The 17660-nt window shown below is 42.7% G+C and overlaps 1 protein-coding gene across 4 annotated transcripts in view; it reads left to right on the forward strand.

The window, feature by feature from the left end:
- The window catches only part of LOC144036900 (triple functional domain protein-like), a 61283-nt gene that overhangs the window by 12477 nt on the left and 31146 nt on the right, over positions 1–17660 (forward strand). For 3 of the 4 annotated variants that reach the window (XM_077547851.1, XM_077547853.1, XM_077547855.1), the window contains exons 2-7: positions 4447–4497; positions 11371–11445; positions 13367–13481; positions 14418–14610; positions 16924–17028; positions 17334–17530. In XM_077547851.1, coding sequence (XP_077403977.1) covers positions 4447–4497; positions 11371–11445; positions 13367–13481; positions 14418–14610; positions 16924–17028; positions 17334–17530 — 736 coding nt within the window. Of the gene's footprint in view, positions 1–4446; positions 4498–9405; positions 9760–11370; positions 11446–13366; positions 13482–14417; positions 14611–16923; positions 17029–17333; positions 17531–17660 lie in introns of those variants that run through there. The other variant, XM_077547852.1, reaches the window with a different exon arrangement.

The raw sequence follows: 17660 nt of genomic DNA on the forward strand, positions 1-17660 counted from the left end.
GCTGTATGGTTGCAATTTGTACAGTTCTGTGTACCGTTATTGGCACTCATGATCTTTGGCAAAAATCAAAAAAAAAAAAATAATCCTTGTACAAGCTATAATCCGTCTGGGAACATGTTCTGTGGACAGACGAAACCAAAATATTGATTTTTGGCAGTGCGCACCAGTGATTTGTTGATAGCTAGCAATGAAATGAAGCCTACACCTTACCTACAGTTAAGAATGTTGGAGATCCATTATGTTGTGGTGAGCGTATCAACAGAATCATGAGATTAGACGAATACAGACGCTCCCCAATTTACGAACGAGTTACGTTCCGAGCGATCGTTCGTAAGGTGAATTTGTTCGTAAGTTGCTTCAGTGCTATATTTTGTATTATAATTTATGTTTAAAGAGAATACGTACAGTACTGTACTACGTATGTTAGAGAGAGAGAGCGAGAGACACACACAGTATGTACATGTACGTAATAAGATAAATAAAATGAAGTTTAACTTACTTTTGGAAGATGTACTCGATGCTTAAGGATTTGATGGAGGAGGAGGAAGAGGAGGATTTTATATCATGAGAGGTTCTTCATCGTCGCTGGAATGGGCTTCAAAAGTTACTTCCTCCTCCGTAACTTCAATGTAGGAAGAAGTTGAGGGTCGAGGAGAAGAAGATGAGGGTTGATGAGTATGTTCCTTGGAGGATTTACTAGAAACTGGCCGAAAGAAGCGATCTAACGACGATTGCACAGTTTTCTTCTTTTTTTCATCATAAATGATGCGGTAGCACTGTATGGCATCATTCAATTGATTTGCAACCTTTGTGCAACGTTCAATATTTGGGTCTTGCTGCTCGAAGAGTGCGATGGCTTTATCTACGAGCGACAGGCGTTTCTTCTTCTTCTTCCTCCTCCTCGACACGTTGCTGAGCCTCCAATGCTGGGTGAGCTCTCACAGCGCCAAGCGTCGGTATTAGCGGCGGAAAGAAGCACTACAGTACTCGGAAAAAGGTGCGCAATACAAAATCTAACTTACAGCATTCTCTTTCCGAACATTTTTTGACATGCGCGCAGACATGCTCGTATGTACCGTTGTTCGTAACTCGAATGTTCGTAAGTAGGGGAGCGTCTGTACATTTTTCTATTGTGAATGAAATAATCAGTAAGTGGAAAATGTAGATCAAAGTGTTTATAGGCGCAAACAGCTGGATGTTTTAATGTGGTAAGGCTATACTTGCCACTAGCTTGCAGCATGGGTCGGAGGCAATGTAACATGATTGCATAAGAAGCTAAAAGGAACTCAGTAATGCTGATAACTGCCTTGACGAAGTGTAGTACACTGAGTCGGTGTATTACACCTCAGCATGGCAGATGCTTCTGGAGCTTGAGATTTTCCAATGAATCTGAGACAAACCCTCAAAACAAGCAACGTGGTCTTTGTTTGATGACGACCATAGACGAGGTGTGTAAACAAAAGTTCCAGACCTGGTGTCACACAATTACTTTTCTTTTCCTCCAAGTATAATCTTCAGTATTCTCGTCCAAGGTTTCATTGCAGTTGCTGCGGACCATTGTCACGGACATCTTTGATGTCGTCTGCATCTTCAAAACGGTCCCCCGTAAAGTCTGCCTTGATCTTGGAAAAGTGGGGAAAAAAATTCACAAAGCCAGATCAGTTGAGTTGCTCCAGCATGGCGATGTTCTTTTTTTTTTTGTCAGGAAATGTCGGATGCTAAGTGTGAGCCGAAAGGCAAAGCTCTCGATTTACCGGTCGATCTACGTTCCTACCCTCACCTATGGTCACGAGCTGTGGGTCGTGACCGAAAGAACAAGATCCCGGATACAAGCGGCCGAAATGAGTTTCCTCCGCAGGGTAGCCGGGCTCTCCCTTAGAGATAGGGTGAGAAGCTCGGTCATCCGAGAGGGACTCAGCGTCGAGTCGCTGCTCCTCCACGTTGAGAGGAACCAGTTGAGGTGGCTCGGGCATCTGGTTCGGATGCCTCCTGGACGCCTCCCTGGGGAGGTGTTCCGGGCATGTCCTACCGGCAGGAGGCCCCGGGGACGACCCAGGACACGCTGGAGAGACTATGTCTCTCGGCTGTCCTGGGAACGCCTTGGGGTCCCGTCGGATGAGCTGGCTGAAGTGGCTGGGGAGAGGGAAGTCTGGGCTTCCCTGCTAAAGCTGCTGCCCCGCGACCCGACCCCGGATAAGCGGAAGAAGACGGAGACGGAGGAAATGTCGGATGCTAAGTGCATTGTGAACAGCTGTGTTGTCATGATGAAGCTGCCACGGACTGCAAACATCTCTGCTGTAAAAGCGTAACTCCTTTGTAAATCAAACATATTATTACGGTCATTTTCCAAGTTTGTCGGCACTTGGTTTTCTGCAGTGAGGTAACGCCGATTGCCACAATGTTGAGAAGCCTTTGCTCAACTACAAAACAAAGCAAATGGAAGAGGTTTGCTTCGAAGAGGAAGCACATCATGTTTTGAAAGGCAGTATTGTCGGCCAATGGAGTTGCTTATTTAAAATGTCAGCATTATGATAAAATATTATTATTGGCTATTTAGCTACACATTTAAGCAAAAATAATTGGGAGAATCTAACTTTTAAAAAAGTAAAAACTGTGGACTGAACTGGTTATTATCGGACAACGGTCTCATGTTTACTTGATGTTGACGGCGATTAGAAACCGGATTGGACAGGAAGCAGGCCGAGGCTGAGTCACTTCGGCCAGAGCGTGTGCCCCACTGAATCAACCAGTTGACCCGCTTGACCAGTCACCGTGTTTACATTTAGACGCCGTGTGACACGGAGACTGAGCACAGTTTCGCTGCGGTCACAGCAGCAGTGGCAGAGTGTCTTGCTCATCTATATATAGACTGCATCAATGGGAGGATTGTTGTGAGTCGATTAGCACTGTTGTCGTGAGTTGTGTTGAAAAAATACACATTCATGGTTGCGTGAGTTTGTCTATTTTATGGCGGAGGGAAGGACATAATAACATTTGGGATTTAATTTTTTTTATTTCTCCGTTATTTGATGAATCCCTGCCCTGGGATTGGTTGTTGACCAGTCCACTCTCTTGTTGCTCCAGCTAACCCGCAATCCTAATGAGGAGAAACGCTATAAAGTTGGCTGGATTGATGTATCTCTTGTTTAATATCAGTTTGTTTAGGTTGGTTGAATCAATCGAGACCTGAAGGATTTGGAAGCAACCAGAAATTCATATCCAAGCGGATTGCTGCGTTCAGGAGTCTCACACCGAAACATAGAAGTACATGATCAATAGCAATTCCAGCCACATGTAAAGCTAAATGCTAAATAACAAAAAAATAAATAAAACTGGACATTTTAGAACAACAAATAATTTGTGAATTACAGTTCTGGTATATTGACAAATTGGGGATACTTGTGATGTGTGTCGTGAAAATATATCGTTAGAAGGCAAACTTAGTTACGCCATATTTTGTTTTTTTTTTTCCTTGGATTGTTATGTATTCAAGGTCTCAAAGTGTTTTCTCTTCAAATATTTATCGTAATTATGACATTATTACTGCGTTTGTCAATGCAAGGCATTTAAAGGCAACATAATTTAAGATGTTAAAAAATAAAGAAGCCGTTTTCTAAAATTACTTCAAGAACATGATTTTGGAAAAAAATTCTAAAAGACCTTAACTATGAGGGGGAAAACAGCATAGTTTTTAGTTGTTTTTTTTTTTTTTGGGGGGGGGGGGTCAATGTTAGATTTAAAAGCATTTACACTTGGGTCTAACTCTGTTAGCATCTTATTCCATTTGCTGCAGCATGACAGCATAACTCTTTGACTGCCAAAAACATTAAATAACGTTTAGTAAAATCCTACGGAGGAGTGCCAAAGACGTTAAAAGACGTTTGTTTCAAAACAGAGCATTTGGGTGAAACTAACCATTTTCTATTGTTGATTACTGAAAAACGGAATAAGGTAGAAACTAACTTTTTCTTTCTGATGAAAGATGAGAGTCCAATCTTTCATTTGGTAGTATGTGTGTTTCCATAGTCCAAACACAACATTTTCTGTGGACCTTGAAAGATCAGTCAAAATGCTTAAATCGGCTGGCACCCACGGCATCCCGTTTCTGAAAACGTCTGGCAGTCAAAGAGTTAATGCTGATGCACCATGTTTGCTTTGACCTTTGGACTCCACTAATACCCGAGTCACCTCATCACAGAATCCTTGTGGATTTTTATTGTGTGAGCATTTCTTTAATGTTAGCATTGGTTCGAGATAGACTACCGTTGGTTCTGACTTGAGTACAAATTTTGAGTCACTCCATTGTGGAAGTAATAGAACTCTTTTGTACAGAGGTTGATGGAGAGATGACAAGATAGATTATCCTTAAGACAGTTTAATCAACTGGTCAGTACGACGACAGGGTTTGTTTCATGCTCATCTTCCTCTTTCTTCTGTTTCCTACAGATGGATCCCTCCCTAAAGAGCCAAAAGGAGACGTGTCCAGTCAGATTGCAGGTACATTTGTTAGCCGCCTTCAAATGTGTCTGCACATCCAGTAAGAGTGTCTATTTTATTAGTTTACCGGATGGGGTTAGGCCGCTGTCACTGTAATTTCCCACCACCACACTCACCTTGACTCCCTAACCCTCATTGTCGCCTCCCTCATTCTGATTGGGCGCTCGTCGCCTTAGCGACAGCAGCCTCTCTCACTCTTGATTAGAGATGGATGTGCATCAGCATGGCCTTCGCATCCCCCCCCCCCTTTTCAGCACTCTGCTGTCCTTTTTGTGTTGGGGATTTGATTTTCTACTGTATGGGTTAATAATATATTTCTTGATCAATTTTCAATTTGTGTATCCTACTCCCTAAAGAATTAACACTCTGCAATGGTTTACTCCTAGTATTGGTTGTTAAAAATAAATATATAAATAAATAGCAACCCCCAAAGGACCAAACCTACATATAAAGGAGGCCAGTGAATTGGCAGGTTGCACCAGGGCCTGGGGGGGGCAATGGTGGGAACGACTCCCATTGACAAATATGATAAAAACATGATTGATAGATGGCAACACTGCTGCGGTGCCTTCCCACTTCTCTTGGCACACAATTTTTTTTCTTAAGATTCACATGCTTTCCAGCCATTACTAGAGATTTGTCAGGGATTAACTCTCCCCATCTGTTGGCCCGGCGATACTACTGGTCCAACTGGGTGAGGCATGAGAACAGGACAGTTATGTAATATTTGTTCTACCTTCAAATCCAGGCAGATGGGCTAAAAAGTGTCATTGCTAGTGCTTTTGTATTTACTTTGAGTGCAAATGTTGAAAGGCTTCAAAATACACTGCAAATAGTGAAATGTCCCATTGATGAGTCTGTTTTTTTTTTTTATGTAATGCCAGTTTCACCTCCAGAGGGCGTATTTGTGTAGAGTACAATATAAAGCACAAGGGGCCAAGATCTAAGTACTGCATTGAATCTTCATTAGTCTCTTAACCATGCAGTCAGACTGTATTCATATTTAAATTATATTGTTAAAAAAATATTCTTTATTGTGGTTTCTTCCTGGGTTGTCACAAAGAGATCCCGAGACTCTGACAAATGAACGTTTGGCACAGATGAGCTGTCTTCCTCCTTTTTCTTCTTCTTCTTTTCGTCGTCTTATGGTCACTGGGGCAACCTTGGCCTGCTTCTCTCTCGGTAAGCCTACACTGCTATTAGAGGTCTGGACGGAACCGAACAAGGCGGTGGTGAAGGAGGGACTTCTTGTCCTGTACCTCAAAGGCCAGCATTTATATATTTGAAGCCAAAGAGTAGACTGAAAATGGGGCAAATTGCTCAGGCTTAGTGCTTGGCGTTAAACAGATGCATTTATGCAGCAATTTTTTTATTTGCTACAATAAATGCATAATGTTATTTAGTCCACATTCCCTTCCTCAGAGCTGTTGAAGAGGGAATTTATTTTAAATAGTGATGTGAATTTTAAGAGCTGCTAGTGGAGAATTGTAGAGTTAAATGTATAGCAGTCTTTCCACCCTACTATTGTAGTGATACGAATAAGTGAGACGAGGGAAAGTCAACTTTCAACATTCCTTGACAAAAATATGTTACATGTGACATTCTGATTAATATTACATTAGTGGATTATGAGCTATGAAGGAAAATCCATCTCAAGGGGCGGCCATTTAGCCCCTTGCTGTCGACTGAAGATGACATCACAGTTGCTCACCTGTTTTCTGAAGCTGAGCTGTGATTGGTTGTTACCTGGGACCTGTTTTGTCATTTTCACTTGACAGCAAGTGGCAAAATGGGCGCCTTCTGATACTAATAAAAACTTTGGAACTTTCACTATTTAGACGAGTGGTGCTGCGTAGAATATATTATTGTCAAGAATTTTTTTGGGGGGGTGGTTGACTTCCTCTTTAGCTGACTGGCTAACCCCAAGGCCCTTTTGCAACCACATTAAACAACTTCACGATGATCTAAAACAAATTGGAGTGGAGCCTGGTCCTCTCACAGTCCAACATCAGTGGCGGCAGACCTCACCACATCACACTTCTGGATAAATGGATTTGTAGAGACTCCCAAAGACACACTCCAAAATCCAGTAGAAAGTCTTCCCAGAATAGCAGAAGATTCTTTTAGAAGGTCTTTTAAGTTCATTGTTAGTAGTAAGTAGTACTACAGCTGTTTCTGATCACAACAACCTATCGGAGCAGCCCTTTTGGTTTCCTGATGGGCAACTCCTTCTTGTAAATTGGAACAATCCCGACGGATGATGAAGGCCTTGTAGTCATCGGAATCTGGAGTCCTCCTAGCATGCTAATCCAAACCATATTTCCATCATTTAAAATGGAGAATCTGGAAAAGACTGTAAGAAGAACGGGAGCTGCCAATGATTGGGGATATAATCACATTACATACATTGTTACAGTATGATCTTAGCTCTTTCTTAGACACTGTCATTTCCACGTTGCCGCGTGTACAATAAGAGTAGATCCAGGGATGTGATTTGACCAAAGTGAAATTATCTGAAAATTTAGCCGGGGGTCTGGGGGCTACTTTCAATGCACTCACATGACAAAGAAATAGACAAAACAACAGCATAAATTTTCAATGTATATTGAACTATCCCATATAAAATGGCAGTTTTAGTCAACTCAAAATCAGTCACATTCAAAAACATTGGACTGCCTTTGCTTTTAAAAACTATCACTGAGAATATCATCATATCTAACTAATGTGATTACTAAGTTAACACATAAATAATGTTGAAGAGTTCAAATTTCATGAACAAATAATTGTATTCTGACCAAATGAAAAGTAACTCATATTAGAGCATACCACAAATGTCTTTGTTATAGCAGAAGATGTTATCTGTCGGAGTCATGTGCATACACAATGAACTACTATAAAAAAAATAAAAAATAAAAAAAAAATCGGAATTTTTTTTTTTTGGGGGGAGATAAAAAAAAGCGGAATTCCGCGAATTAGCGGAAAAATCACATCCCTTTAGATCACAATCAACACGGGTTCATGTGTTTCCCAACGAGGCAATTAGGATGTAGGTTAGGATTCCAGGTCACGGATGCCCTATTCCTGTCTACTCCACCCCACCTCGGAGAATTCCTGCTATTCCCACACATCACCCCTACAGGAATTCTTGGCACGCAGTCAACGCGTGAACTTGGCCGCCGTGTGTGGGGGGGGGGGCGCACATGTGCAACTGGTTTCTCTTGCCCCCGCAACAGCTGGGCCGGAGGCCGTGCATCCCGATCAGCTGCCAGGGAGCTATTACCCCGAAAAACACCGTTTGTGATCACTCTTCAACCCAGACAGCCGAGCTCATTTTGTGTTATGATGGGGACTATAACCCCCCCTCCCTTGACCCGTCCCCATCTGTCCTGGTCTGGGCAGCCGTCGGCTTCTGTCTTTGTCCCCCAAGCAAAACACTCAGGAGGTATTTGTCACAGTCGTCCTGTGGTGGTGTTGACTAATCTGCTTTGTTGCATCAAGCCCAACTAATGCCCACTTGACCTCTCGGAGGCCCCCACAAGGCACCATTGAAGAGTGTGCGGGTCTTTGATGTTTCCTGACACGTCCGACTCACTAACAGCGTGACCACCAACATGGCCGCACTGGCTGTTCCGCAGGATGTAAAGGACGATGGACATCTCTAGAATGTCACACGCATCCTTTTGCCCTTTCTCAATGTGGGGCGTAGTCACATATCCATTTCGCCGCTGCCCACTTTATGTATTCAAACATGAATTCAAAGGCAGATCCTGGCGCACACACATCCCGAAACATTTTGGGAATAACTTGTATTGAACGTACAGTTAATTGATGGCTCTGCCTGGAAATCTCAGCAACAAGGTAACGGCAACCTTTTGTCAAATGAATTCAATGCTTTATTTACTCCAAGATGAAATTGTAAGCCTAGTTCACATAAATTGACTGCTGCTTTCTCTTTTGTTTAACTTAATTATTAATTATTAACAGGGTTTAAGGCTGGGTTTAAAAATATTGAATAATCAATATTGAATCGATATCGATTGATAAAACCATGACTCGATTAAGAAAATAGAATTTTAAAGGCCAATTTTTTTTTGCATTTGACTGTTTTCTTGAAATTGAAGTTTTATAAAATATCTGACTTATTGCACTTTAAGACAATTCACATTTTTTTAAATTTGTATTTACAATTATTGAAATTATTCACCTCATTCTTGCAGAGGTTCCTTTCATTAATAAACTAAGTCATTTGACCAGGTACTGCTTCCACAAAATGTACTTTGGAATTTAATATTTGTGGAGTTTTTATCACGTACTTGACATTTAAGAATAATTGATGTGCCATAATTAATCAATATCGGATTGAAGTGAATCCAATCGGAAAACATCGAAATCGAGTCGAACTGAACTCTAGTGAAGCGAAGTCGAATCGATACCGTCATTTCTCACTTTACGATAGACTTCCGTTCTTGTGGTGGCGAGGTAACACACATTCGTACGCAAGTCAGTCAGTAATTTGGGTGAACAAAAATCAGAACAATGGATTCTGTGATAGCAGCAATAGTGTGTTTATGCATTCAATTGAAGTCATTTGTACGCTGTAATGAGATGATTAAAGCTAACGAATGAAAGTCGTTGCAACCTGGAGATACTCTGCCAATGCAGTTGTCACAAAGTGGTGCGGGCTCAGCTTTTGCTGTTAGTTATTGAGCGATCCTGCCAAAATCCCAGCAGAGCGCAAATGTTTTCCTAGCTCTCATGCATAGGTTTTCTCTGTCAGCCTCAAGTCTTCATGCTAAGCAGCTTGCCAGGATGCATAAATGCAGTGCAGGCATGTTATAATTACAAGCCGACCCTACACATTCAGGATTACCTCCCGCAACCTGTCCTGACCAAAATACAGCACAGATGAACAGCTTGGTGTGTTTACACCAGGTACTCGACACCTAAACGGCGCCGTGTGTGCTCGGAAATGTTTGCCCTGGCTTTTCCACGGGAATGTCTAGATGGGAGCAAAGCGCACAGTTTTGGTCTTCTCCTGGATTGGAATATCTTTGCCAAGGAATGCCAGGATTAGGTGCAGCTGCTGCGGCTGCGCCCACAGCGGGCCGGGAATCGGTCAATCATAAGTGCCGATGGTAGCGCCGGCCGGCATCCTACCTTCGTCTTTTTCCAAATTGGAATTATTTGCGGATGAAGTGTTCAGGATGGCTTGCTGGACGCTTGCGCACACACGACACAAGTCCGCTGTCACATGTGCGACAGGTACGAAACGAATGGTTTGGGTGTTTGCATGTGCGTGTGTAGCTGTGACCGGGTCGCGCTTTATTTAGCTGCTGTGCTACTTTCTCCAATCCCGTGGCACCCTCCAACAGGATAAGCGATGTATGCGGCCGCCTAAAGTTAGCTTTTGTGTTCTGCCCACGTCCCGCTTAATTAATTGTCTGGCTAAACATAGAAAATATGTCGTTGCAGGAACAGTTTAAGGCGGTAAGTACTGTGTAAGAGATTCTTTGAAAGACTGCAGTAAAAAGTTGCTAGGGCTCTCTGTGGAGGTTCATATTTTCCAAAACTGCAACGGAAATGAAACCATAATTCCTCAACTGCCCTAAACAGAAAAGGTGGATTATTTTTCATAGCGCAAGACAATCCATGGTTTAAATCCAATCCAAGGGTTATTAAATTTTTGACCGACTCCAATGCGTTTACATGAACATTCACTTTTGTCTTGTGTGTTTACCGGAAAAGTATTTTTTTCCTCAGCATTCATCTTGTCAGCATCGTAACACTTCATTGACCTTTTAATAATCCCTGCGCTTGGTGGCATCCTGCCAGTCAGCCTGCACATCAAAGATGGTCCTTTTCATCCGAAGATGATTCACTCAGTGGCGAAAAGACGCTGACGTCGTTGCCATCAATCGCTGACATTCTCCCATTTTACACGTTCCCTCACACTTTCCCCCCCTTAATACGCACGCCTCTTAACTGCTGCTAATTTAGCATGACTCAGCAACGGATAAAGTACTCAGCGTTCAGGGACGGTAATGAACGTTCACACTAAAAAATACCTATTCTCTCATGCATAATGGAACTCATGTGTCTTATCATCTTGACTCCTGCTCTTCTGAAAATTGGAGGATTGGTCTCTGGGCGTCCCTCCATCCGACTCATTGATCACCTGCTCAGAAGTGCAAGCTGTCTCTTTGCTGGAGCGCGGTGGGAAAATGTACTTGATCATAGCGATTTCTCTTTGTGGCACCAGGGGGGGATGACAGCAGCACAGTGGCCAAACAAAACAAACACACTCATTCTCAACCATAACCGCTTTAGTATTATTTACAGGTATTTACAGAGTACATGCAGTAACTACAAGTCCACTCCAAAAGTATTGGAACAGCAAGGTTCTTTGTTTTTGCTGTCTGTCAACAGTCATGAGATACAAGTTGACGCTCACACAGGCTTGGCTTTTTGTTGCCGGTTTGGGATTTGCAGTCGTTTCATTTCCTCTTCTATTTATTCCAGAAACAACAGCATGCGATACACAACATTGCCGTGATGCCGTTAAACATATGGGGTTGTTTTAAGACCAGATGAAGACACTTGCAATTTGCTGAACATAATTTATGTTCCACGGTTTTCTTTTAAAGGTCGAGCTTGTGCCTATCCTGAGAAAATAAAATATTTTAACTGCCAACCACTATCAGGTGTGCACTCTAGATTCAAACTATGCTCTTTTGTAATGTGCCATCAAGGATGAAAAAGGCACAGTTGGGAAAGAAGCAGACGCAAATGGACGTTCCATTTTAATCAGATAAAAGAGTTTTCTGTTCTCCAGCAAGAATAGGTGTCTTCATTTTCTCTTTTTTTTTTTTCCAGGTTTTAGGAGAAATGAAGACATGAGAGCAATGGAGGTGCTTTCCATCCTTAAAGAAAAAGTTGCTTTTTTGTCAGGTAAGGATGTACGTGCCTGCGGGTGGTGTGTTAGCGTAGGACACAGTTGTATTTGTCACTTGGTCATGCAACATTTCATGTAACATCCAATGATGAGCTGAAGGCAAACCGTTGGCGGTTCTACTCTATAAGAAGCCCAAGAGTCAATAGTTGGACCCTTGCCTTGACCCCGCCTGCATGCATGAACGCAAACCTCCCCCACCGGTTGTCTCGGCAGCGTCAGCATGGCTGCGCAGTGTCTTTGCAGCCCCCCCAACCCCCCCGCCGCGATTCACACACACGAGCGCACACGCTTGTCCCGTGCCAGGGAAAAACTGCAAGCGCTTTTTAGAGAGGGAGTGATGAGAATATTAACGAATGTTAGTATAACAGTATTACCTCTGCCAATGTCCGTGTCCGGGTGGGCCATTTATCTGTGTGTGTATATCTGTGTGTCCATGCATGCGAGTCCTTGTGTGAATTGAAACAAAATGAAGAAACAAATAATAATAGAAAAAAAAATCTTCTTTGCACGCTCGGTTTTGGGAAGGTCAAACAGAATAGCAATGACAGTCACGATGACTCAGACAAACACACCGATATCCAGAGAAGGGAACGCGGTGGAGACGGGGCGGCGTTGCCATAGCGACGGCGCATCGTCAGCAGCGGCATCCCCGAGTAGTAATTGGCTTCATATTGAAGAAAAGGGACCAAAAAAAAGAGAGAGCACAGGTGAATTCTATCGGTTTCTGCTAATAATCAGGCTTTTGTTGCTGTTGGATTTTCTTCTCCGAGCCGAGCCTACATGCTCACTGCACGCCGCCTCGACTGATTAATTTGTGGGCTGAGCACATTCATCTCGTGCTTACAAGTGCAGCACCTCTATATGCTGCTTCACTAGCAAAATGGTAATCAGCATACTATAGTCTCAATCTTAATTTACTGTGATGCAATATAATGGAAATTCCTCCTGGCGGCCCATCTTCCGCAAACGGTAAATTGTGGTTTTAGGCAGCGTATGGTGTAAGAGTGCAAGCAGCAGGAAGTCAGTCAGCATACCGAGAAGTTACAGCCGGTTGCCCGCATGCTCACTGTGACCGCTTCTTCTCGTTTATTACTCCCCGCAGCATTCAAAACTGATCTACTGTCTGAAATGTAAAAGAAAATTGCCTCTGTTAGCACATAAATTACTGCATAGTCACGTTGTGGTCATTGTCAGACTGAGCATGAGATGCCGCGATGGGGAGATTCGCATCCTCCAGATTGACATTGCACGACTCGGTGTACGTTGCCGTGATGCATCGCTGAATTGTGCAAAAAGATGGGGACACTTTCCTTTCCTATTTATGATAAAGGTGCTGCAACAACTGTGTGGCCAATTAAAACGGAAAGTGATTGGTTCACGTTTGAATCTGGTTTTAAGCCTTGTGACAGATGTGCGCAGATGTAATCAAAAGTGCCGCAGAGTTGCCAAATATGATGCACGATTCACAGCCTTCTGTTATGACCACTTCACTAACTGATTGATGTTCAGTATGGACAAAAGTATTGGGACACATGGCCACGAGTCAATAAGGACCAGAACTATACCATCCCGGAATAATTTAAGTGGGGCGTGCAAAAACACACAGGCAGTCTACTCTTAACAATTTTTTTAATTATATTATGAAATGAGAAATAATTATGCATTTAAAAAAAATCATTATACATTTTTTTATATATATATATATTAATTTGATACATTCTTGAAAAATTGATTTGTGTGTCGACTATGGATGAAATACTAATCAAGTCTTCACTTTGGCAGCCCTAATATTAGCAAATGGTCACTACATTATATTGGCAAATGTAGTGGGGCATGAGCTTGATCCTTGTGGATGATTGTCTCCCCCCTCCCCCTCAAAAAAAGAAAAAGAAAAAGTTTTTTATGTGTGTGTCATAGGTGGCAGGGACCGACGCGGTGGTCCAGTGTTAACCTTCCCGTCACGCAGCAACCACGACAGAATACGAACAGACGACCTGAGGAGACTGATCGCCTACCTAGCCGGCATTCCCAGGTCAGAATCTGATTTTGCTCCCCTAACAAAAAAAAAAAGAAAAGTGTAAGTGAAAAAAAAAAAGTGTAAGTGTACACGTGAAAGTGCTGAGTGGAGCATGTGATGGGTGAGAGAGGACAAGTGAGAGTGAGAGAGAGGGGAATTATTCAAGAGTCCGTAAGCTTGCCGCATTTTTTATTTTTTATTTTTAAATTGACTGCCAAAGAATCAGTTGTCGAGACATGCAGAGGGACGTGAGGGAAAGCCTGGATGGATATCGGAGCGAGGGAAGGGAAGAAGGGATCCACTGGGAGAAAGCAGGGAGGAGGAGGAGGAGGGGGGAGGATTAAAAACCCACAGAGATGGAACGCGCATGTGTGAGCTCGTGTGTGTGTGTGTGTGTGTTTGAGGAAGCAAAACAAAACGTCGCAGTAGCTGAGGCAGTGCAGCAGTGATACTTACTGTGGACCAGTTCTCACCTCGCAGGTAAATCCCTCCATTAATTTCCATTCCATCATTCAAAAAAAAAAGTTATTTTTAAATATTTTAAAATCAGTATTCATGCCATCATTTGGCAAAGTGCGTTCATTGTCTGCCGCCGTACGTTTTGTTCTATTCTATTTTAGGAACATGCTCTCATGCTGGACGACTATTCAAATATCGTAGAAGTAGTTTTAGTGGTTAGGAAATAGTTCACATCCCTGCAGATGCACAAATATACACTGATTTCAAAAAGAATATTTCCAATAGTGTGAGGGTTACAGGTTTTGTTGTGTATGTGTGGGCGGTTGTGCGTGAGTGGGCGTGTGGGATCCATATTTTGACTGCGTAGGCTTGTGACGCTATAGGAAACTGCGTCACCTCATGGATTTTTCCCCTTCCCCCCCCCCTCTCCATCATCCTATCTGTCATCTGTCCCCTCTTTCTGGATTACCTCCAACCTCCGCCCGCCTCCAGCGAGGAGGTCTGTAAACATGGCTTCACGGTCATCGTGGACATGCGCGGCTCCAAGTGGGACAGCATCAAGCCTCTGCTGAAGATCCTGCAGGAGTCCTTCCCGTCTTGCATCCACGTCGCGCTCATCATCAAGCCTGACAACTTCTGGCAAAAGCAGAGGACCAATTTCGGCAGCTCCAAGTTTGAATTTGAGGTGAACCGATATTGCAGTTTATTGTTCGAGCCCACATAATATCGCAGATTTGTAAGTGATCTCTTTTTCTTTTTATGAGGTTTTAATGTTTACAGACAAGTCCAAATTTTGATTTTTGTGCACTTTAAGTGTAGTACCACGTTGTGGCGCAACATGCCCGGCACCACTGAGGTCTACGGAAATGTATTTGAGTACATAGTGAGAAATTTGAATCACATGTTGTAGATGTAACCCCCCCCCCCCCAAAATGCCAGGTTCATCACATTGATTTTTCACATCAAAAAGGAAAATTTGGGGTACAATGTGATGTCCACTGCCAAAGCCATACCAATGCAGCACATATCGTTTTGCAATAATATACAACTGCATTAATTTCATATCGACACCTTCTTAAATTAAAATAATTGCCCAAGTCATTTTTTTTTGTTGCAAAAAATATTATTTTTCGCTTAAATCATCTCCTCATGATGCAAATAGTTAATTTTTTTTGCTTCTGGAAAAATCACCCAAAAAAAAAAGACTTTTACTCTAAGAAGGCGTTGATATGCATCTGTGGCTAAAAAGCAAAGCGTGGAGAGTCTCTGTGTCCGAAATGAGCAGTTAATGAACAGGACCTATCATTGCCAAGCCTTTTGAATATCCGCACACCCGTATCCTCTCTTCGTATTATCGTCTAGTGACAGTGGCAAGGGAATTCCACTTTTTCCTTGACAATGGCATCATGTTGTTTGTGGCTCAATTAAAATAATACAGTACGAGTGGTGCCCAACCACCCCTCTGTGGCAGTACAGTAGATGTATTTAAAAAAAAAATTATAGTTTATTTATGTATTTTGTAGCAAAGCATGTATCTTCTGATCGAGATTATCCACCCAATTCCACTTGGTGATTAGTTTCCGATGGGAAATATACATATATGGTCGGCCCAGACTGGTCCGTATCCCCACGCAAATAGTCGAGGTCTACTGGGCCATCCAATCTTCTGAACAAGCAATACCTTTTTACATTTTTAAGGCAAAATTAGGGCTGTGCAATTAATTGAAATTCAAGCACAATTTAAATTATTACACACTGTAATTACAAAATCAGCATAATTGTAAACAACAATAAAAGATATGAATACAAATTTTTTGCACCTTTTTTAAAATTTTTAAAATGACTAATTTAATAAATCTTGTTTGGTCCAAAAGGAATTTATAGTGTTTCAGAGACATTTATTTGTCTTAACATTTTTTACATATTTATGCATTTTCTTGTTTTGTTCCAAAAAACAGATTGCCCTAATCTTGATTGCAATTATTACCAAATTAATTGCGATTAATATTTTCTTCATAATCGAGCGGCCCTAGCCAAAAAGTGCTTAAAGCTAATTAAATGCTCTTCTTGATTAAGCCTTGGCAGAAGTCTGTTCTGCTAGTAATTGCAGATCATTAAGTTGAGTACAGCTCTTTCGCTGTCCGAAGTTGTCATACCATCCCGAAAAAAAAAAAGAAACCTCTTGTTGTTCACTGCCACACTCTCACTGAACTACTGTTACGGCACGACCGTATCGATTATTTGAGTGTCAAAGTCACACGCAAGCTGCCATTGGAACACTGTAAACTTTCACTCCCTCAGCCCACCCTTATTCCCTCCATCAGCCTTGACTGTACTGAATTTATTAATTCTGTGTGTGATGATAAAAAGGCTCATTTCCTCCCTCACATGTTCTCAAATCAATTAACCTGGCAACAATAGCCACGACACAATAGCGTCAGACCCCCCCCCCCCCCATGCATCGGTCGGTCTTCAGCGAGTTATGTAGCCTCGCTTCTCTGCCCATGTGTGTGTGGGGGTGTTTCTGCGGAGGAGGAGGCTTTGCAGAAAACGCGCCGAGATGCTCAAGGCTTCTCCTCGCTTGCGTGTGCGCAAAAATGTGATGTTGTCAGATGCGATTGTTGCCTTGTAAGCTGTTATATTGTACTTGTAGATGATCATGAGGCGGAGCGCTAAAGTGGGGGTTGAATGGCACGAGGGGTCCTCGGTTTGAAGCCGCGCCGTGCTGCTGGCTGACATAATTGGAGGAAGACCAAGTGTTCAAGTCAACTGTTAAATACTTAACGAGTTGGCCCCCGTGTACTGCAGAGTCTCACTAATTCTGCTCCATTAGGATCCCATTTCGCTAGTTTTTGGGAGGTAAATGTTGAGCTCGAGTGCGCTAATGAAAAAGTTCTCAATAGAGAGGATTAGGCGACGCAATTTACACCCATTTAACTCAAACGATCGTAAATCCGCTCCGACTCTGTTTCGATCCTTCTCCATTTTTCCGCCGCAGACCACCATGGTGTCACTCGAGGGTCTGACAAAGGTGGTAGACCCCTCCCAGCTGACGTCCGACTTCGACGGCAGCCTGGACTACAACCATGAAGAGTGGATTGAGGTGAGAAGCCTTAACCTACTTTTCAACCAGCTTTTTGCTAGAGGTGAGAGTCACACCTTCAAGTTTCAAGTAAGTCCCGTGTTACTGTGGCAAAAATGAAACAAATCGAGTCCCTACTAAATTTTAGCGAAGTCATACAAACTTGATCACAATCACACATTAGCCAGTTTGTACTCTGCATCTCTACTTTTTACAAGCACTTTTTTTCAGTTTAGTTAAATCTGAAGTCCTAAAATCAGTTACTCGACTTAAGTCAAATGATATGTTTTTGCTCATTGGACTGACGTTGGTGGCTTCCCGACCAGGTCCGCGTGGCGTTTGAGGAGTTCTCCGGTCACGCCACACAGATGCTTGCCCGGCTAGAGGAGATGCAGGAAACGGTGTCACGTAAAGACTTCCCCCAGGACCTGGAGGGAGCACGTCGGATGATCGAAGAGCACGCCACGCTAAAGAAGAAGGTCATCAAAGCGCCTATAGAGGAGCTGGACACGGAGGGACAGAGGTAGCCGTGCAATGTTTAACAAGATGTATGACCAGGGATGTGATTTTTCCGCAAATTCGCGGAATTCCGCTTTTTTTATCTCCCCCATAAAAAAAAAAAAAATTCAGATTTTTTTTTTATTTTTTATTTT

The sequence above is a fragment of the Vanacampus margaritifer genome, chromosome 17 (assembly GCF_051991255.1).
Source record: "Vanacampus margaritifer isolate UIUO_Vmar chromosome 17, RoL_Vmar_1.0, whole genome shotgun sequence".
Lineage (NCBI taxonomy): Eukaryota > Metazoa > Chordata > Actinopteri > Syngnathiformes > Syngnathidae > Vanacampus > Vanacampus margaritifer.